This window comes from Panicum hallii, chromosome 2 (assembly GCF_002211085.1).
Source record: "Panicum hallii strain FIL2 chromosome 2, PHallii_v3.1, whole genome shotgun sequence".
NCBI classification, from domain to species: Eukaryota; Viridiplantae; Streptophyta; class Magnoliopsida; order Poales; family Poaceae; genus Panicum; species Panicum hallii.
In genome coordinates, this window is record NC_038043.1 from 41,541,306 (window position 1) to 41,562,094 (window position 20,789).

General features: G+C 49.9%; 4 protein-coding genes across 5 annotated transcripts; 2 read left to right on the forward strand and 2 right to left on the reverse strand.

Annotated features, from left to right (window-relative positions):
* The first annotated feature begins 418 nt into the window (after positions 1–418).
* On the forward strand, positions 419–1,986 carry LOC112881063 (probable inactive receptor kinase At2g26730). The gene is made up of 4 exons (XM_025945770.1): positions 419–1,174; positions 1,250–1,414; positions 1,826–1,883; positions 1,976–1,986. Exons 1-4 carry the CDS (start codon positions 419–421, stop codon positions 1,984–1,986), a joined length of 990 nt encoding a protein of 329 aa, XP_025801555.1.
* Positions 1,987–2,674: 688 nt separating this feature from the next.
* On the reverse strand, positions 2,675–5,478 carry LOC112881064. Its single transcript, XM_025945771.1, has 2 exons — positions 5,257–5,478; positions 2,675–3,286 (listed from the first exon to the last, which is right to left on the reverse strand). The coding sequence occupies exons 1-2, from the start codon at positions 5,476–5,478 to the stop codon at positions 2,675–2,677; spliced, it is 834 nt and encodes a 277-aa protein (XP_025801556.1).
* Positions 5,479–8,215: 2,737 nt separating this feature from the next.
* On the forward strand, positions 8,216–10,412 carry LOC112881718 (RING-H2 finger protein ATL46-like). Its single transcript, XM_025946546.1, has one exon. It carries the CDS (start codon positions 8,885–8,887, stop codon positions 10,037–10,039), a length of 1,155 nt encoding a protein of 384 aa, XP_025802331.1. The 5' UTR covers positions 8,216–8,884; the 3' UTR covers positions 10,040–10,412.
* A 739-nt stretch (positions 10,413–11,151) lies between these two features.
* Positions 11,152–19,310, reverse strand: LOC112881717 (probable alpha,alpha-trehalose-phosphate synthase [UDP-forming] 9). 2 transcript variants are annotated; one of them, XM_025946545.1, is made up of 4 exons: positions 19,155–19,310; positions 13,551–15,543; positions 13,185–13,458; positions 11,152–13,081 (listed from the first exon to the last, which is right to left on the reverse strand). In XM_025946545.1, exons 2-4 carry the CDS (start codon positions 15,536–15,538, stop codon positions 12,749–12,751), a joined length of 2,595 nt encoding a protein of 864 aa, XP_025802330.1. In that variant the 5' UTR covers positions 15,539–15,543; positions 19,155–19,310; the 3' UTR covers positions 11,152–12,748. The 2 variants fall into 2 exon arrangements, with proteins under 2 accessions (XP_025802330.1, XP_025802329.1); XM_025946544.1 differs by lacking the exon at positions 19,155–19,310 and adding an exon at positions 17,771–18,037.
* Between the last annotated feature and the right edge of the window lie 1,479 nt (positions 19,311–20,789).

The following is a 20,789-nucleotide window of genomic DNA, read 5'->3' on the forward strand; positions in this document are numbered from 1 at the left end:
TCACAAATAACAACAGCTTCAGACATGTGTCAAACTCAGCAGCCTCAAGCCAGATTCCTGTCGATCTTCAGAAAACAATAATATTTTTAACGTCGGACCTGTTCGTGCGCTGCCGGCCAGAGCCCAGCGCACGCGGACGGAGGCGTCTGCCCGGCACCTGGCGCGCCTCCAACGCTGCCGCTTGGCCGCACCTCCCTGTCCCCTGCGATGCCCGGCCGCGGCACGCGCACAAGGCCGCCCCTGGCGCTTCCGGACCTTCCCCTGCCTCGTGGCATCCGCCCTCTCGTCCGCTTCGAACGAGCCCGGCTGGCCCGCGAGCTTTTGACCCGCGCGCGTGCAGCCGCTTCAAACTCCCTGCGGCCATCGTGATTGCACTTGCCACATCCAGCTCGTAGCATTGGACCTTCAGGGTGCCTTCATGGCGAAGCTTCTCGCTGCGCTTGCAGCAGCACTAGTAGTAGTTCTGCTCGCATGCTGCTCTTGCGTGGTGCGAGGTGGCGAATCGCAGGAAGTGAGGGAGTCCCTCGTCAACTTCCTGACCGCGCTCGCCGGGGGCGACGGGCAGGCGGCGCTCAGGCTGGGGTGGGACGCGTCGGTCGACCCGTGCGGCGGCACCACCTCGTGGGGCGGCACCGTCAGGTGCTTCGAGAACAAAAGCGAAAACTTCGGGAAGATCAAGAAGATCCTGCTGGAAGGCAGGGGCCTGAGCGGGACCATCGACGCCGCCCTGCTCTGCGCCGCGCCGGCGGTCCGCGTTGTGAACCTGCTGGGCAACAGCCTGCGCGGCGGCCTCCCCGCGGGCATCTCCGCGTGCTTGGGCCTCACCCAGCTGCTTGTCAGCGGGAACCAGCTCTCCGGCAGCTTGCCGACCTCCCTCGCCCAGCTCGGGCAGCTCGAGGTTCTGGACGTCTCCGGAAACAACTTCTCCGGCGAGATCCCCGCCGGCCTCAGCAAGCTTGGCAAGCTAGTGAGGTTCATGGCGAACGACAACCATTTTAACGGCACCATCCCGGAGTTCAACCTCGACGGATTCCAAAACTTCACCGTGTCGAACAACAACCTCACCGGGCCAATTCCCAAGAACGCTGAAAGATTCGGCAATGCGAGCTTCTGGCCTAACGCCGCCGGCATGTGCGGCGGGCCCTTCTTCGATCCGTGCCAGCAGTCCCCTTCGGCAACTTCTCCGACGGCTCCGTTCAACGCACCGCCGCCGAGCTCCATCTCCGAGGAGGACGACGACGACGGGCAGGGGGAGGGCAGGCACAAGAAAAGAACTGTGCCTAAGATCGTCATGTACCTCGGGTACGTCCTCCTCGGCGCCGCCATACTGGCCTTCGTCCTGTACAAGATCTGCTCCAAGAAGAAGCGGAGCAAGCTGGGGCGGAAGGCCAAGCCCGGTGGCAGGGGCAGAAGCGTGTACGACAGCAGCAGGCTGACGACGACCACCACCACGGCGTCGGTGAGCCCGAGCAAGTTGGCCTACTCGCTGCCGACGTCGGCCGAGCAGAGCGCGGCCGCCGCGGCGGGCGTCCCGTCGGCGTCGCTGGTGGTGCTGCGCACGGCGTCGATCACGTCGACCGCCGCGGCGGCCGCGGCCAAGGAGCTGCGGTTCGAGGACCTGCTCAAGTCCCCCGCGGAGCTGCTGGGCCGTGGCCGGTTCGGGAGCTCGTACAAGGTGGTGGTGCCGGGCGGCGCGGCGCTGGCGGTGAAGCGGGTGAAGGACGCGGCGGTGGACGAGGAGGCGTTCCGGCGGCGGATGGAGCGGGTCGGGCGCGCGAAGCACCCCGCCGTGCTGCCGCCGCTCGCGTTCTACTGCGCCATGCAGGAGAAGCTGGTGGTGTACGAGTTCCAGAGCAACGGCAGCCTCGCCAAGCTCCTGCACGGTAACCTTCTTTCACTCGCGACCTCTTTTTGCGCGTCTGAGGCTCTCTTGTTATGCACGAATGTAATTTAATTACAAATGAAATTCAAGCAGTTGTCATGTGACAAAACCAAAAACGATTCTTGAAAACTCGGTGACCGATGTTCAAAATGCGTTGGGATTATTTTGATGGGCTGGGGCCGGATATTACCTCGGACTTCATGGTATTTTTGGAAATCTATTTGAAAATGAGACCTTTTGGTGCAAACATTTCATATTTGCTTATGTTCCGTTTGGGATATATAAATAATACTTTTCATTGAAATTTCTAAGAGAGCGAACAATTTCATGTAAAAAAAGGCTTAATTAGCCGAGGCCTGCTAATCTTTTGGTCCATGTCGAGCTGTGCAGCCCAAAGTCGAGTTGTGTGGTGAGGAACACATACATATCTATGACAGGCCAGCTCTAATCCTAGTTTGGGCTGCATTCAGCCGTCAACTCGCTTTGTTCCGGCCCAACTTCAAAGTATGAGGCCGTAACCTTAGACTAGTCCATCCATTTCATTTTGCAATGCAGCCATTTTTTTCTGTAAAACTTGCCTAAAGATAACGAACTCATCAAATGGTTAGTAAATGCAGACTTGTCACATAATTATCGTTATAGAAAATAAGTGATCGTATACGTAGCAATAGCATGCTGTCTGCTTGAATTTTCAATCACATTCGAAATATAATTATTGCCATTTATTTTGGATCATTTTCTTGTGTGAATTATAATTCAGTTAGGATACCATGTTTCATCTCTTGCGAAATACTAATCTGCAGGCTCCATAGAGAGCAGCCAGGGTCCCGTGGACTGGCCGGCGCGCCTGCACATCGCCGCCAAGGTCGCCGACGGCATGGCGTTCTTGCACACCGCTCTGCGCGGCGACGGCGCGAGCTCCAACACCTCCTCGTCGGGCGAGGAGGCCGCGGCGGCGGGCGACGGGCCCATCGCCCACGGCAACCTCAAGGCCACCAACGTCCTCTTCACGGCCGGCATGGACCCGTGCATCAGCGAGTACGGCGTCACCGCGCCGGCGCCGGCCGCCAGCGGCGACGCCGCGCTCCGCGGCGACGTGCGCGCGTTCGGCGTGCTGCTGCTGGAGCTGCTGACGGGGAAGGCCGCGTCGGCGCGGGGCGACGGCTCGGAGCTGGCGCGGTGGGTGACCTCGGTGATCCGGGAGGAGTGGACCGCCGAGGTGTTCGACCGCGCGCTGCTGGCCGCCAGCAGCGACGGCTCCTCCGAGCAGCGCATGGTGCGGCTGCTGCAGGTGGCCATGCGGTGCGTCGACGAGTCCCCCGGCTCGGCCCCGCCGCCGACCATGCGGGAGGTCTCCAGCATGGTCAACGCGATCCGCGAAGACGACGACGACAGGTCCTTCCCCTTGGAAGCGTAACATGAGTGATGACTCGTGCCGAGCACTCGACTCGTGCAGTGCCCTACAAGATACGAGCCTTAAACTCTCTGATTGTACTACACATAAACCTGCTTAATTATTCACAAAAGCCTGTTAAAGCAGAAATGATTATTATTGTATAGATTTCGCTGATAAATGTATGTTTTGGTTGCTGGTCCATTTTGCATTAAACGAACAAAACAAAAGCCCGTAATGTGTACAGATGTACATGATGGACGACCAGCTAGGAAGCATCATGTCTTGAACCATACTCGACCTACATGATGGGTGTTCCTTAAATGTATGCCTTCTGGTGCAATTAGGTGCGTGTTGTTGCTTCCGTGGACGTACGCAAACAGCAAGTCGAGATCAAGATGATCAGATGCAAAATACTGTCCCGAACTACCAATGGCTTAATTCAGAACACATTTCTGCTCGTTGTGCTGAGATTACTCCTTGCTTCCATCCGTAAACGGGTAAACCAGAAGGTAAAACAGAAAAAAAAAACTTTTTGATTGCGAACTTCCGCGGCAGATAAAATATGACAACATTATTCGCCCCTAGAAAAAAATACGACAACATTATTATATGAAATTCACAAATATAGCATTATTAAAAAGATGTCCAAATTACACTAGAGGCATCAATTGACGTTTAGACAAAGTACACAAGATAAATAGCATGCCGTCGGTCTCACGGGGCCACCCACAAATAACCCCCTCAGGATTCTTCATTTTGCTTACTTAAAAAAAAGATGATTCTTCATGAACATTAGTGGTATAAACAGGAAGCATAATAATCGGTCGAGCATTTAGTTGACAACACGCATACACCAGAAGCAATCTAGGTATTTAAAACCTCGAGCTGATAGGGGAGAAGACGAGGAATACTTCTCCATGCACCACCAAACGAATAGGGAAGGGGCATCATGAACAAAACAAAAAAAAAATGCACGTGTACTATTTCCTTTCAACATTAGTGATGGTGATTAGAATCCTCTCACACTTGTGGCGCGCGGCGGCGGCGCCTGGTCGCCGTGGATGGCCTTATCCAACCATGCCTAGCGCACACTCCAAACCCCGTCACCTTGACACATTGCACGACATGCCTAGCTACCATGTCAACCCTATGCATCCATGATCCATCTATCCGACGCGTGCCATGTTACTTCATTCTACTTCTGCCTACTCCGAAAACCAGAAAACAAATAAACCGAAAAAAAACGCTGCCACCCTACAAATAATTAAATCAAATGGGATTAGAGTTGACTTCCGACGAGCAGTTAGTCTCGCCCTCTCCTCCCCTGTCCACACGCATGTTTCCATATGCAACAAAACGTAATCATGCATGCATGGCTGCCTGCCGCCCAATCATGCGCCCAACTCGTGGAGGCCCCGAAATGCAAAGCCGCAGGAGACGGATTAGCCCTCGTCAACCACTCGGCAATCAGCTGATGACCTGGCGCTACTTGCCTATGAGTCAAGCCAGCAGCGCCAGGCGGCCACAGAGGTTGAGACGTCGCGAGGTAGGTTGCGTTTTGCGGAGCTTTCGAAGCTGATTCTCTGCTGAATCTAGCACGAGCTCTGCCTGACTGATAGATTTTAAGAGAGAAATGATTATCTGCTGATTCTGTGGAATGATTCTTTAAAATGAACTAAGAGGCTAGAAGTTGAAAAAGTAGTTTCTCTTAATTCTTAGAAGTCTATGCTAGAGAATTAAAAAAATTATATTCAGCTACAGAATTATTTCTCTTAAAGAATCATCTTCCACGGAGAATCCCTTTCAAACAGTTGAACCTCTTCCAAACATTCCAAACCGTATATCGACCGTCGAAGTGCCCCGAATTACCCGTGGCCCGGCCGATGCAATAATGGAACCATCCCGACACGTACGTACGGCGGCCAGATGCTGACCGGCCGCGCGGTACACGACGGCCGGCCGGCACGGACGGACGCACCCGGCGTGGAAGGAACCCGGGCACCGGATTCCCGTGGAAAAGCAGCTCGGGGTCGATGACGATGATTGCGCGCCGTGGGTGGTCCGTCGTCCATGCAGAAATTTGGTCACAAGCTCTTTTGGTCTTCCCGTGCGACGCATCCGTTTGGAAGAAGCTCTTGAATTTTTGAGGGCCGTTTGATGCCATGCGGCTAGCCTTTTCCAACAGTGACAGCCAGCCCATGCATGCGGTTACTGCCAAAAGGTTGCCGGTTAATTACCAGGATGAGTAGTGCAACGGTAATCCCTTGTGGTTACCGCTAAAATAAGTTACCGATTCCAAGGTCAGTCGCTGACGACGCCAGTGCTGATTATGTAGTCAACGGTCCCTTGTGTGACATATCCCTAAAGTCGTGGCACTCGGCAATTTGAGTAGCACGTACGCTCAGCCGAGTAGCTCATCAGGAGATCGATTATTAGCCCTCATCAACCAGGCTGCGGTTTGACTTTGCAGAAACAATAACTAATTAACCAAACACATACTGGTACTGCATCTATGCAGGCACATTTGTACTCATGCGTGCAAGGACAAACCTAATACTCAAATATATTAGAGCAACTCCAGCAGAAACCCTATTCAAATCCATACTCAAAAAATAGGAATAGATGGCCAAAAATTAACTCCAACAAAATATCTATTCCGATCCCTAGGTCCGTAGAGTATGGAGGCTCTCAGGTTTTCACCTTCGCCCCTTCTCCCACGGGTGGGAAGGGAGGCCCTGCGCGGTGGTTGCGGCCGTTTTTCACCCGCACGTGCATGGAATCCATTCAAGCTCGTGCTCCGCCGCTGGATTCCACCGGCCCCCGCTTAATTCCCCGCCAACTGAGTGGACCGGCTGCCTGGATCTACGAGTTGCTCTCCGCCCCGGACTCTTCGGGTCGCTCGAGTCCAGCCATGGAGCGCCACTGGTCTCCCCGAGCTCCGCCATGGAGCCCTGCAGACCTCCTGTCCTTCTCTGAGCTGGGCCATGGAGCCATCGACTGGCCTCAACCGGCTGGAGAGAGAGAGACGCAAGGTAGAGAGAGAAGGAGAGATGCGTTGTTGGGGGGGGGGGAACGCTGAGGTATAGATGTCTCGAGGAGGGAGAGGAGAGAGAGACGCGAGAGATGCTAGGGAGAAAACAAAAGGTAAAAAAAATTTGATGGGTGGTTTCTATTATCATAAGAGAGTGGAGCTGAGATACAAGGGCTGTTGTTAAAGCTGAACATCGAAATTACAGTCGTAGAAAATAGAAGAATCCCCTCCTAGAAAAAGTAGGAAGATGCTCTAATGCTCCAGCCGGGTCGGGAGCCCTGAACTGCCCAACAGGGTGCACACCGCTGCACGAGCCAAGCGATGAAGCGATGGCAATATGGCATGGCACTGCAGCTAATCACCTCTGAATCCCTGACTCCGCTGTGTCCGAATCCGGCTGGCGTGGCTCGCGAGAGCTACAGTGACCGGCCACCACGGCCTGGCACTACTTGCCTGTTGCCTCGCGTGATCGCGTCCAGCAGCGCGCGGCGGCGACGAAGCCGAGACGTCGTCGGGGGTCAGGTCGACGTGACGACCGAACCCCAGCCTCTGGGCCGGGCCTGGCCAACCCCCACCCAACCGTCCCGACACGTACGGCGGCCGCTAGCTGGCCGGCCAGATGCTGACCGCCTGACCGTACCGGCCGCGGTGCACGACGGACGGCCGGCCGGCGGGCGGCGTCACGGACGGACAGACGGACGGACGCACCCGTCGCGGAACGAGCCCGGACACCGGATCCCCGTGGAAAAACTCGGGAGGATGACGCATGATCAACGATGGCTGCGTGCCATTATGGGCGGACCACCCCCAAATTTGGGCAGAGTTTGGTACGAAGCTCTTCTGGTTGCCCGGTACGGCGAGCCCGTTTGGAAGAAGCTCTTGAAATTCGGTGGCCGTTTGATGCGACGATTTTCTTCCTCGAGTGACGGACAGTCCGCGTGGTTACTGCCTAGTTACCGATTACCAGGCCGGGTTTGTGCTGATTATCCAACGCCTCTTGTGCGATTAGACAGTTGACATCTCATCGTGCCACTCGGTAACTTGAGCAGCGCGCGCACACTGCAGGACCAACAAGATGCCAAATTTCACTGGAAAACGAGAGAGAAGGGATGAGCATATGCGAAGGGGAACCATGGATGTAGTAGGTTTTGAGGTCCCCGACTCAGGAATTTTGTACGAAGCTACTTCTTCAGATTTTTTTCCCCGTATTAAATGAAACCATTTGTCTCAAACAAGCTCTGGAACTTCGAGGCTTCCTTTGATGACGCGACCGGTGTTTTTCCGTACCTGCAGAGGTAAATCTTGTGACCAAGTTTACCGAACATAACGATGAGTCAATCCAAGGATCCCTGCAATGCCTGAGTGGCCTGTACCCTGTAGTTTGATTAGCATGTGCAGAATCGACCAGAGCAAAATCTTGCTACAAAACTCCAGTGAGATAATAGCGTTTCATGGGTGGACCATGCACGGTTTCGGGGTCCCGAACTCAATCATTTCGCATGGAGTTCATTTACGTTTCAGAACCCAACTTTCGAATTCAAGGCCTGTTTTCTGCCACAGCCGATGCTCCCCTGCAAATAAAATGGCAGCTATCGCGGTTACACGCGAAGTAGTTACCCAAAGCCAAGCCGATCGATCCGGCGGCCCTCAGGCGAGCACGTCGATACGCTCCCCGCCCCTGCGGCGGCTACCCCGGCGCCGGAAGCCGTGAACCCGCGCAGCATGGCGTCGCTGTCGCAGCCATCGCGGTCGGTCTCGGTCTCGCCCCGAAATTCCAGCCATGGCGATTGGCGGCGCATGGATGGATGGATGGTGCCTGTCATCCATCGGCGGTGGCGCAGCCGTGCCCGGCAGGGGCGCCCATCACCCGTCCATGACCCAGCCATCGGCCCAACCACCCCCCAACGCTGACATGCTGTTCCCTCTTAACTCCCCCCGCGCGCTTTCCGTGCATCGCAAGCGAGGCGACCGGCGAGCCCGACCCAACCTACCCCCGATGCCCAGCCGCGAACCCGACCCGACCGGCCGCGGCCGCCCAGCAGAGGCGAGCGCGCCGCTGGTCCTGGTCTAGCCGCTGCGTTCACATGCCGGCGAGCGGCGCGGCGGGCATCTTCCACTCCCCACTCCCACCCGCCACCCCCGGGGGCCGGGCCGGGGCGCGCAATAGAAAACGCCGTCCCAACCGCAGCCGCAGCGGACACGGTCAGCTGCTGCCTACCAACGCGGCGAGCGAGTTGGTACCAGGGTAGCGCCCGCGCGGGATATATCATATCCAAAGCTTCGGAGAAGCTTAGCTTAGCAGGCTGCTCTCGCTCGCTCCCTCGCCGGTTGACTTGTTTGGTGCTTTCGATCCTGCCGGGCCTTCTTGTCCCGCGGTTTGGTGCCTGATTGCTCGGCCTCAACTGACTCGTCGCCTCACCGGCCGATCGTCGCCGTCTATATAGGTGGTTGGTGCGTGCGGCTCGGGCCGGGCGGCTGGAGGGAGAGGCGGCTGTCGTCCGGTTCCCTCGTCGTGGATGAGTGCGGCTGCATTGGCGGCGACCGAGGGAGCGGGAGCGGGAGGAGGAAGGGCGAGATGGCGGTGGCCGCGGTGATGAGGCGGGCGGGCGGCCGGTTTCGCGCGCGGGAGGCCCAGACCGGCGACGCCAATGGGTACTTCTTCGGTGCCGGCGGCGGTGGATTTTCGCACGTTCTGGAGGAGGCGCCGGCGCCGGCGGTGGACGCTCCGGCGACGGCGGGGAGGGAGGCGCCCCCGGCCGCCGCGGCGGTGGCGGCGAGGATCACGCCCGCGGTGCTCTTCGTCACGGTGGTGCTCGCCGTGGTGCTGCTCGTCTCGGGCCTGCTCCACGTCCTGCGCAGGCTCTTCCTCAAGACCCACCACGCCAGCGCGGGGGGCGGGGAGCGCCAGCTGCAGAACCTCTTCTTCCCGGGCCACGAGGACGGCGCCGGCTCCGGCGGCGGCGGGCTCGACCAGGCCGCCATCGACGCGATGCCGGAGTTCGCGTACGGCGAGCTCTCCGGCGCCGCCCCCGCCGCCACCAGGAAGGGGAAGGAGAAGGCGGCCCGGCCGTTCGACTGCGCCGTCTGCCTCTGCGAGTTCGCCGACCATGACCGCCTCCGCCTGCTCCCGGCCTGCGGCCACGCGTTCCACGTCGCCTGCATCGACGTCTGGCTCCGCTCCAGCGCCACCTGCCCGCTCTGCCGCACCAAGCTCACGGCGCGCCACCTCGCCGCCGCCGCCAAGGCGGACGCGCCGTCCGTCGGGCCGGACGTCGAGGAGCAGAAGCAGCAGCAGCAGGAGGAGGATCAGGTGCCAGACTCGGCCGCCGCGAGCAGCGTCGTGCTCCCCGTCAGGCTCGGCCGGTTCACGAACGCCGACGGCGACGCCGAGGCGAGCACCAGCAACAGCAGCCGCATCGACGGGAGGAGGTGCTACTCCATGGGCTCCTACCAGTACGTGCTCGCCGACGAGCACCTCCTGGTCTCCGTCCACATGAGGCACGGCAATGCCGGCGGCGCGGGCACCACATCGAGCGGCGGCGGCGGCGACCAGCAGCAGGGCAAGAAGGTGTTCGCGCGCGGTGACAGCTTCTCCGTGTCCAAGATCTGGCAGTGGCGCGGCAGCAAGCGTCTCCCCGCCAGCCTCTGCGCCGACGACGGCCTGCCGTGGGCGCCGGCGGCGAAGGACCCGGCGGGCGCACACACGAGGCAACAACATGGCGACACTTGATCGCAGACAATCTGTCGACACACACACATACACGCATGCATGTCATGTTGGTTAGCGTTTCTTGGTAGAACTTTGGCGGTAAAATCGTTCCACGAGCAACCATGCGAACAAAAATACAAAAAGAACGTCCTTCTGGTGAGATCTTGCTTTTTGGCTCTTTTTGTACAATATGATGACATAAAAAAACACAACTGACATTAGTTTCCAGGTTTCTGCTCCACACATCAAAAAAGCCTAGAACTTTTGTACTTTTACCGAAATATCCTCGCGTTTACTCTTCCCGGGCTTGTTTGTACTGTGCAGAAAAAAAAGATGGCAGTTCAGTTCCGGTCAGATTACTGTCCACTGCCCCCACTGTAATTGTTGCTTGACATGTGTCCTCTCACCTGTCTCGTCCATGTCCCTTGATGAACTTAACCTGTCACGTTTATGTTCACTGTTGGCAGTAATTGGTGATGGTGAAGACTGAAGAGGAGGAGGTTGAAGAGAACATGGTTAGGGGATGATCCCTCTTAATGATTGATGAAAGGTGGATGTGGCCAGCTAACCCATCTACTAACAATAAAACCCACCAGCAACTGCAAACGCTTGCTGCTGACTGGCCTGTGACCTCCATGCCCTATCGATCTGTGCTGTATGCCTGTATGTGTTAGTTGCACAGTACAGCGTCACTCCCTGGGGCAAGAGGCAAGAGCAAGTAGTAGAGGACCACACCAACCTCTTGGAGAAGATGCATGATGAACACTGCTGGAGCGGAACGCACAGGAGTATCCAAGTGGGGGCGGCCTGCAGCTACCTCAGCAACTTGCAACTCACTGCAGGAGCAGGACGAGTCGAGATTCCTCACTGCTAGTTACGAGGCCGGTTTGGTTTGACCTGACACGATTTTCAGTGTTGATTAATCTGCAGGTCAAAGCGGACGTTTGTTTAGGGCTTTTCGAGCGAGGTAAACGGCCGGGGGCAGCCTATCTAGCCTCTTCCAGGCTGCTGTATCTGACTGCCGACGGGGGCACGTGTGACTCTGCACAGAACAATGCAGAATCTCACTGTGGGGCCTCTAGATTAGCACCTCGCGAACAGATGCAGAAACCACCAACGTGGCAGACTGGCAGTTGTTGCAGAGACTGTAGATGCCTTATCTATTTGATTAGAGGCTCCATTTTGGCCATTAGCAGCCTGACAGTCAGATCTAGTGGCCATTGTGATCGAGATTGATCACATGACCTGATCCGGCAGCTTGTGACCTGTCAGACACTACTTGACACACTCAGACTTGTTTTTCAGTCAGGCAAAGTAGGAGTACCCATGGCGAGATCTCAACGGCTCCCTGATGAGCAACCGACCCGATGGAGCTCAACCGTCGTTCGGACCCGGCCGGGATAGAGTAAGCGGGAGAAAGTTGCATGGAGTGTCGCCGTTTGGAGGTATCCGTCGAGCTCGGCAAAGCTCGGCAGATAGCGCCATCTGCAAGAGAGTGTGCCGTGCCTTTTCGTTGCAGCCTTTTTGCATGCCATCGTTATCGGCACGACGGCACCGGCCTGCTGGTGAGCCGGTAGTTTGTAGGGCGGGTTGAATTTTCGTGTGCTCCCCTTGGTGAGGAAGGTCAGGATTGTCCATGATTCTGACTTGATTTGTCCCAAGATCGATTTGTTTCTCCGGCGAATCAAATCAGACAGTGTCATCTAGCTAGCTGAACTCAATGGGTTCAGGTTCATCTCTTCTTTCTCCTAATATTTTGATGAAGCAAGCATATAGAAACCATATCTTTGGCCTGATTCCGCGAAAACCAGTACCAGGCGGCCTCAGAATACCGGCCGCAAACTCTCCTGAAGATCTGAGCCCACATGAGCAGAGCACTGGTGCTTTATGCGGAGAAACACAGGACCTGGATATACTCGTGTACAACAGCATTCGCTTCATGCAATAAGTAGTACTCGACACTCCACTGTGCAGAGTACAGCCAACTAACCATACGGCCGCCATACACTGGCCACACAAAGCAAGTAAACATCTCTTTCTCCCCTCACACAGCAGGGATCATGCATGTGCCTTCAGCCTTCGGCACTTCGCTGTCACAGCCATCAATCTCTCAATAGTACTAGGGGGGCGAATTGCAGACTACTGATGCGGCGCTAATCGCCTATTGACACCTGCTTGTATTGTACAGAGGAACAGTGTACATAAGGGGTCCAGATCCAGACTAATATAATAGAGTCTATAGTGCTGAGGGCAGCACAATGCAAGCATCAGTCTGGATGGATTGACGCAATCATTTGGCAGGTAAACCAAACAGAGCTGTGCAGGTCCAGAGGGCTTTCATACCCGCTGCATAAATTCAGGAACTTGTGGTTTGTGATTGCCGCACAGGAGCCTCCTTTCGGCATCAGGCCCGACTACAATTGCAGACATCACCCCGCTAATAGCAGCCTTGCCTGCAAATTGCAAATAAGGAACTTGTGGTTCGTGATTGCTGCTGTCTTTGCATCATCAGTGGCGAATTGGCGATGCTATTTGGAGGAACTTGCGATTTGTGATCACTGATGCCTTTGCATCATCGATGCCAATGCTTCATGTTGGTTGATTTCGAACTCCGCGTGATAGTTCTGTTTCCAAACGATGCGTAGCTTGCAGGCATTGGAGATTTGAGAATGGCAGACTGAACATGCTTTGCTGTTTGCTCCAAGTAGTTTGAGATGATTTGCTTGTGGATCAGCTGACAACCTCAAGTATATCCTTCAGGCTGACATGGTTATGGCTGACAGCATCCTTTTGGGACGACACAACTGTTACACCTTTCAGTAATCTGATCACTTCACTGCAACCGTCGACGTAGTAGTTAGCTTTGCTGGCCTTTGGGCCAACGGAGCAGGCGAAGATCTCTGGAATGGCAGGAAGCTCAGCAGAGGAGCTTGCTTTATTGATGCTCTCAAACATGTCCTCATCTGATCGATCGTTACCAATGCACATCAAAAGATCCGGTACTTCCCCATTGTTGAGCAGTGTCCGAATGATGTTGTCCACAGCAATGCCCTTGCTGACTCCCTGTGTCCAGGAATGGTGCAATTATACAGATATTTCAAGCCTCAACAAACAACTAGGCACAAAATGCAACAAAAAGCTGTGGAATTTCTGAAATTGTACAAACCTGTGGTTTAACTTCTACAATCTGATGGCCACGCTTCACAACAACAGGTTCATTTGCTAGGACTCGCTCCAGATGGCCCACTAGCTCCTTTGCTTGGCAGGAGCCAAAGTCATGATCTGTGTTCTGATAATGCCACACTAGAGCACTCTCCTTACGCTCTATGGAGGACCCATCAGTTGTCTCCGTGTATACATGCATGACAGGATCTGCAATCAGCTTCCATTCAGAACACTGACCCGATGAACTTACTTCCCATTCAGCTGCTCTGTTCCATCTATCGGAACAAACATGGTCAATAATCAGGAGCTGAAAGCAAATCATGTAACTGTTTATGAATAAAAGATTCTTTGATCATTATATTAATACCTGATGAAGTAGCCATGTTCAGCAGCAATACCAAGGTTCTCACATGAATCGAACCACTCACTTAGGGAATTTCTTCCTCTTCCACTAACTATAAATACAGTGTTCTTCGTATCACTACACAAGCTGTTAAGGATTGAAATCAGTTCTGTACTTGGAGCTTTGTTGAGTGATGACTGAGGCACAAGGGTCCCATCATAGTCCAGAAATACCACTCTCTTGTTAGCCTTCTTATAAGATGAAGCAAAATGTTCTAGAGACAGTCTTCTAAACCCAGGTGAAAGAGCAATAACTCTAAAATTCAAACCAAATCCAGTGGTCCAACACCTTCGGCTATATTGCTCTTTGCACGTTCTCTCCAGATCCTGGTCAAAGCTTCGTGCCCAGTAAGCAACATCATGAGATTTAACATAGCGATAATGCTTCTCATGGCGCTGAATCTTCTCATATTGTGTCAGGTCTGTTGCACTATACAATGCATCAGCCACATCTTCAACACTCCAAGGATTTACCCTGAAAGCTCCGCTAAGAGACGGTGAGCAACCGACAAATTCAGAAACTATCAGTGTGCTTGTGTGAAGTGAGCTCTTATCAGCACCTCTGAGCTTATCAATCTCCTCATTTCCCTGCCTGCAGATCGTGTACTCATATGGTATTAAGTTCATGCCATCCCTCACAGCATTTACAATACAACAGTCAGATGCAGCATAAAATGCAATCTTTTCGTAGAACGGTATCGAATAGTCAATAAGGACAACAGGCCTGTAATTAGCAGAACCATATTTATCATTTATCCTTTGAGCTACTGATACAGCTTCATTTTTTGCTTCCTCAATGTCTTTTCCAATGCTTCTTGCAGGATTAACGATCTGTACAAGGACAACCTTCCCCCTAAGCTTAGGTGTTCTCTCCAAAAGAAGCTCCAAGCCGAGCAATTTTAGACTGATACCTTTGAAGATATCCATGTCATCTACACCTAAGATTACCAACTTGCCCCTATATGTATTCTCGATTTCTTGAACCTTGCATATTGTAGCAGGCAACTTCAACATAGACTCAAGCCGGCCAACATGTACACCTGCAGCAAGAATCTTGAGGCTCACTGTTCGACCAAAGTACTCTATACCAATATGACCACGTTTTGACTCATAACTAAGGCCTAACAGCCTGCTGCAACATGAAAGGAAGTGGCGAGCATAATCGAATGTTTGAAAGCCAATAAGATCAGCATTAAGAAGTGACTTTAGGATTTCATCCCGCACTGGCAGTGTTCTATAAATCTCAGACGAGGGAAATGGACTGTGGAGGAAGAAACCAACTTTAATCTGGTGCAGCTTCTTTCTTAAAAAGGTTGGAACCAGCATGAGGTGATAATCATGAACCCACACACAGTCATCATTCGAATTGACTACCTCCATAACTTTGTCAGCAAAGATTTTGTTGGCCCGCACGTAGGCTTGAAAAAGGGAGCGGTCAAATAGTTCACCTTTGTCATGGCAAACAGGAAGCATATAATGGAAAAGTGGCCACAAGTGCTGTTTGCAGAAGCTGTGATAGAACTGCTGCTGGAGGTCAGCTGGGAGAAAGGTAGGTATGCATTTGTGTTCCTTGAAGAGCTTCTGAGAAACTTGTTCTTGCTCACTGGGATCAACTTGAACATTCAAACTACCCACATAAATAACTTCATTATCAATTGGAAAACCATCTTTAAGTTGAACAAGAAGTTGATTATCATCCATTGCAAAGGACCATTCTCCGGTAGCTTCATCTTTCATACAGTTCAGAGGAAGAAAGTTTGCAACAACAATCTTTCTCTTCAAACAGGGAGGTGCAGAACCAACTAAATTGCTACCATTACTACTTTCCCAATCAGGGTCAGATATGTTCCCAGGGGAAGTCACCATACAAGGAAGAGATCGAAGAGGTTGTTGGAAGTCAAATACATCTTCACTACATATATCTAGCAGATTTGAATACGAATTCAAAACCATGATTCCTGCAAAGAGAGACCAAAGAATACGAACAGTTAGGCCTTTACAACAACAAAAACAAATTGCCTGCATACATCTGTGTGCATTATTAGGGACACAAATTATGATAAGAACATACTAGCACACACCGTTTGATTTCTCAAACATAAAAATAATATCCTTCAACCCAGTTGGTCATCACTACTGTTTGACTCATTTAAATGCTACACAGTGACCAACTGTGTCTGCTTAAACGACTGTTTAATGTTCATTTTGCCCAATAATTGGCTAAATATAGATGACTGATCATTTAGCTTTTAGACTGATCGGCACAACAACATTATAGCAATTGATTATCTGAACTAAAGGACCTGGAAAATCATTTGTAACTTTTTTAAAAAAAAAAATCCCATGCTAATATACACTCAAAATCAAATTTGATTTGTGAAAGACAAGGAATGAGAATACTAGTCCTCAACAAGGAGTTATCCAGGTCAATTGATATAGTTAAGGAAAAAATCATGTAACTAACTGCTACTCCTTTGCAGTATGGGCCAAGATGATATGGGCTTGAGCTGATTCACATTATTTACTCTTCATTTAAATTGGAAATTTGGACACAGGTTATTTGACCAATAAAAGTGGATAAATAATTCATGAGATAATAAATATAATAGATCACCCACAACTAAAATCTATTTAAAAAAATAAACGGGCGCATAATACAACAAAAGCTCCTTTAGATTTGCGATTTCTACAGAATAATACTGTGATAAAAAATAAAACATGAATGACCTAGCTGCATGTAAACATAATGTTTTGCTCCAGGGAGTAAATGCAAAGCACATAAAATAGAAATCACAATAGTAAAGTTTACACTGTAGTTATTTCAGTGCTGTACTTGAAAGCATATTATTATTTTTCCCATGATGAGCTCTCCAGAGTTCCATGACATACCACATGTCCACATCTACCTTCTCATCTAGGACCACAATATCTATTCCAATCATCATTTAAAAAAATGGGCCACACCCTCCTACCAATATAACACAAAAGGACAAATTCAAGGACCACCTTCCAGCAACATAATGCAAACAATACTTGAACTAATCATTTGCTCTCACCAGTCACAAATATTAGCACAAAACTACAATGTCGTATCACTTTTGCTACGCAATTTATCTACCTGCCAGACCTGACATGCCAATTAGGACATGACATCATGCCAGCTGATCTGGCTCATACCAAAACTTCAACACCTACTTGGTGAGATATGTCATCTGTCCTATATCAAAATAGTGACACAGACAAGGCAAGGTGGTCAGGTCAGAGGAAACTTGAGCTATCCCAATCCTGCTCATGCTATTTAGAAATGGCGTGTCAGATGCAACTGGCGTTGCTATTAAATCAAAATTTAGTCTACTACATGTTATGTTACAATCTAGTGCAGAATGATTGTTGCCAACATATAGCATTTGGCATGGAAATCAGGATATGGTGACCAAGCCAATACTGCAAAAAGGTACACGCTGAAATTATTGGAATCGAATCCTCCATGTGTTGTTGTATTGATGATTAATTTGCTAAGGAAACAGCATATGATGCTGCCTAGTAATGGTGAATCCATGAGTTAAACATAACAGCCACCATGTGAGAAATCGGTCAGATCAGCAAGTAGGTGTACCAATTTTTTGGAGAATTCTGGGGTCTGGAGAAGACAGAAATAACTGTATATTTTTGTTATGACAACTGTATATTTTTGTTATGACACCAATCTTAGGGGTTTTGGGCTAACAACATAATTTTGTGTCTATAAACCAAATATATAGGCTCATTTATATTCTTGTTTATAGTTCATATGCTCATTGGCCTTCATGTTCCATTTCAGTTACTTAAGTTCCCCAATTCGAGTTGGTATAGCTACCAACAAGGCGACTATTAAATGCAACTGCAACTGCAGTCCGCAAGTGAGATAAGAACAGAACTAAGCAGGCTCACAGAAAACAAAGCTAAAAGGAAGAATATTTTTCATATCGATATCCCACCCAGCATAGGACATAGGTGTACCAATACTTTTTTTTTGCAAAACAATCGAAGTTTTTTTTTGACTAACAAAAAAAATCGAAGTTAGTAGGTATATACATGTACAAATTGTAACTGGGTCAGATCGAGCATAAATAGCTTACAGTAGGGTATGGGGTGCTCCGTTTCGGAGCGCAGGAAGGGAAGAGAAAGGGCGGGCCGCAGGCATACCTGGTGGGTTCGTCGCCGGCAAAAGACCCAGCGAAGGCCGAAGTGCGCCGCCAGGAAAGACCGACAGAGAAGAGGTAAACCCGGGAAGGGTGGGGGCGGCGAGAGAAATAGTGGGTTCGTCGCCGGCAAAGGACCCGGCGAAGATGTGGTGAAGGGCGCCGCCAGCCCAGTCGTCGCCGCCAGGAAAGGAAGACGGAGAAAAGAGAGGTGAACCCGTTGAGCGGGGCAGCGGGGAGAGAGAAATAGAGAGACGACGCAGACGAGGGGTGGCCCAGCAGGCGCTTATTGCTGATTTTTTTTTATCTGTTAGCAAGTGATCCTCTTTGGTCTTTATTACTCACTCGCTATCAAAACATTTATGGTCATTGATTTTTCTTAGAACTTTAACCATTCATTTTATTTAAAAAAATTATGTAAATACCATCTACTTTATTTGTGATATGCTTTACTATTATAGATATTTTATGTATGATTTAACTTTTTATATGTTTGTAATAAATTTTTAAATAAGACGAATGGTCAAAGTTGTAAAAAAAATCAACGGTGATAAATATTTTAATATGGAGGGAGTATTACATACTGCTATTGGATAATGGAACTCGTTGATTCACATCTTCTTTTAAGTTAAATAACTAAACACATTTTAAAATTTTGAGTATTTCTAAGGAGATTTTTCTGATAGATTTAATAGTTTTTCTTTTTCTTATTTTGTTTTTAATTTCTGAAGAAAAAGATATAGCAAAATCAAAAACAATTTATTTTATCTTTCTAACTCCATTGGTTCGATTATGATCCAACTAAGTACGGTAGACACCGAACACAGGTACCGTTTCATACATCTACTTATATAAAACATGACATACTGATTAAGGTAGTGATTGGTAAGCTGCATTTGGACTCTATCCAAACTTGTATAATGTAGCACAATTATGTTTGGAAGTCTGGATAAGAAGTTGGCCAGACTTGCATAACCGGAAACGAAGTTCATTCTTGCTTTCAGCTTATACAGCCTGGCCAGCGCTCAGCAAGGCCAGGTTAATGGATCATGTCACCTTCCGCGTCCACCTCGTGCGGGATTATTTATTGCTTTAGGTGATGGAATAGTTCCTTCCCTGATTCTGAAGGATCTAATTCTGAACGATAATAAAATTGTTACATCATTTTGGGTTTTGCCAACACCTATGACCTTACATTGCGTTAATAAAAATTGAACACCAGGTATCACAAACTTCTAACTATATTTTTGCTCCAAATATAGTTCCTTTCCCAATCTAAGAGCAAAAACCGTTCTTTCCTAACCTACGACATCAGGAACTACGATCAAGAGCATAGCCGATGGGTCAATCAACATGCTAATTAATAGATAAGTGAATGTGTTACTTACCGCCGTGATGAATCTAGCCGCTCCCCGAATCCAAAAGTTGTTTCTTGGCACCACCAAGTCGTCTTTGTTGCCCTCAACCCCAGAGAGAGAGAGAGAGAGAGAGAGAGAGAGAGAGATGGATGAACTGGAATGCTTTTCCTGCTCTGGCTTGTGAGGTTTTACGGATTCGATCGAGGGTTTCTTTTGGAAGATAGCAACGAGTCCGGTTGGACGATTATGCCCCTGGTCGTCGTGCCGATCCAGCCGAACGCCACTGCGGATAAGATCGTGCCTTTTCTTCCCAACATCCCCGTGATGAGTAAACTACCCTATTTTATTAGTTTTCATTAACGTCTCCGTTTTTTCTTTGTCCATACTAGTACTCTTTTTCGTCTTTTTGCAAGGATATTACCATTTTATTTCGGTATCTGGTGACGTACTGGGGGAGAAAATTCCAAGTCAGATTCTTGGGGCTTGCAGGTGTTTGGGCTAGTAACTTCCGTGCAGATTTTCAAACATTATTATTGTCTTTGAATTCCAGCATGGACTTGGCTGCGGATTAGATCAATGTCACCGTATTTTTTTTTTCAGATTTGGTTTCATTTTCAAAGGCTACGCGAGGACTTGGGCATGGAGCCCGTTTTTGTTTTATCTGAAACTCTCACGATGTAAACATGAAATAAATACGTAGTAAATTACAAAGATGAGGTGGTTTGTTTATGATGTGTTTGCCTACACTAATTGACCTCCACTTCTATTTTCTTTTTCATATTGATGAAGTGTCCAAAGCTTAGTTGGCATCAACGATTCCAGCTACCGGTAATTAACTTTGTTCTCTTTCTTTACTTTCAAAAGAAGTGAACTTGTAATTTCCTTGCTCTCTACATGGGAAGATAAGACTCTTTGACACAAAGAACAAGAATGCCCCTCCATTTATAGATTATCAAGAAGAAGGTCTTGTAGAAATGGTTAGATCTCTACCTATTTCTAAAGAGGGGACTGTTTTCTTGGTTCGTCATTGACTTTGGTTTATTATGCTTCTCATTAGACGCGGAATTGGAAGGGGACAGAGCTCATGTTAGGATTGAAGACTCCTCCGATGCGGAATCGAGATCGTCTTATCTTCGTGTTGTTAATAGCAAGCAAACTAGATGGAGACTTAGCAACAAGAGAAGGGAAAAGACGCGGATAGATGTGACTTACCTTGAGGAGAAAGTACAGGCATATTTGCATTTGCTAGTCCAGTGAAAGAGGCCTTTTCTTTTATTAGAAAGATAATAGACGGACACGTAGGAAGATAGATAGGTTAACCTTTCGGTGCCTTCTTGCATGATTCTTTCGTTTTCATACGGGATATGCGAAACCTAAAAGCGATCATGTATCTCGTTCAGGTCAAGGCTGATCAGTGATCATCTGTTCTTGTGCTCACCTGGACTCTGGAGGCAGGGGCTGCGTGGTGACCATTTTAGGCTATCTTATTGGAAGCATTAGTGCTTGTTAATCTTATCCTGAACTAGCAAAGATGGTTATCTAGTTGGACACTACAACTGGAAAAGGAAAAAAAGAAAAAGATCCCCATCACCATCTGGCACTTAACAGCGACATCTAGCTCTTCAAAGATGATAAAGTCATCAGATGAACATTATGTTACCGGAC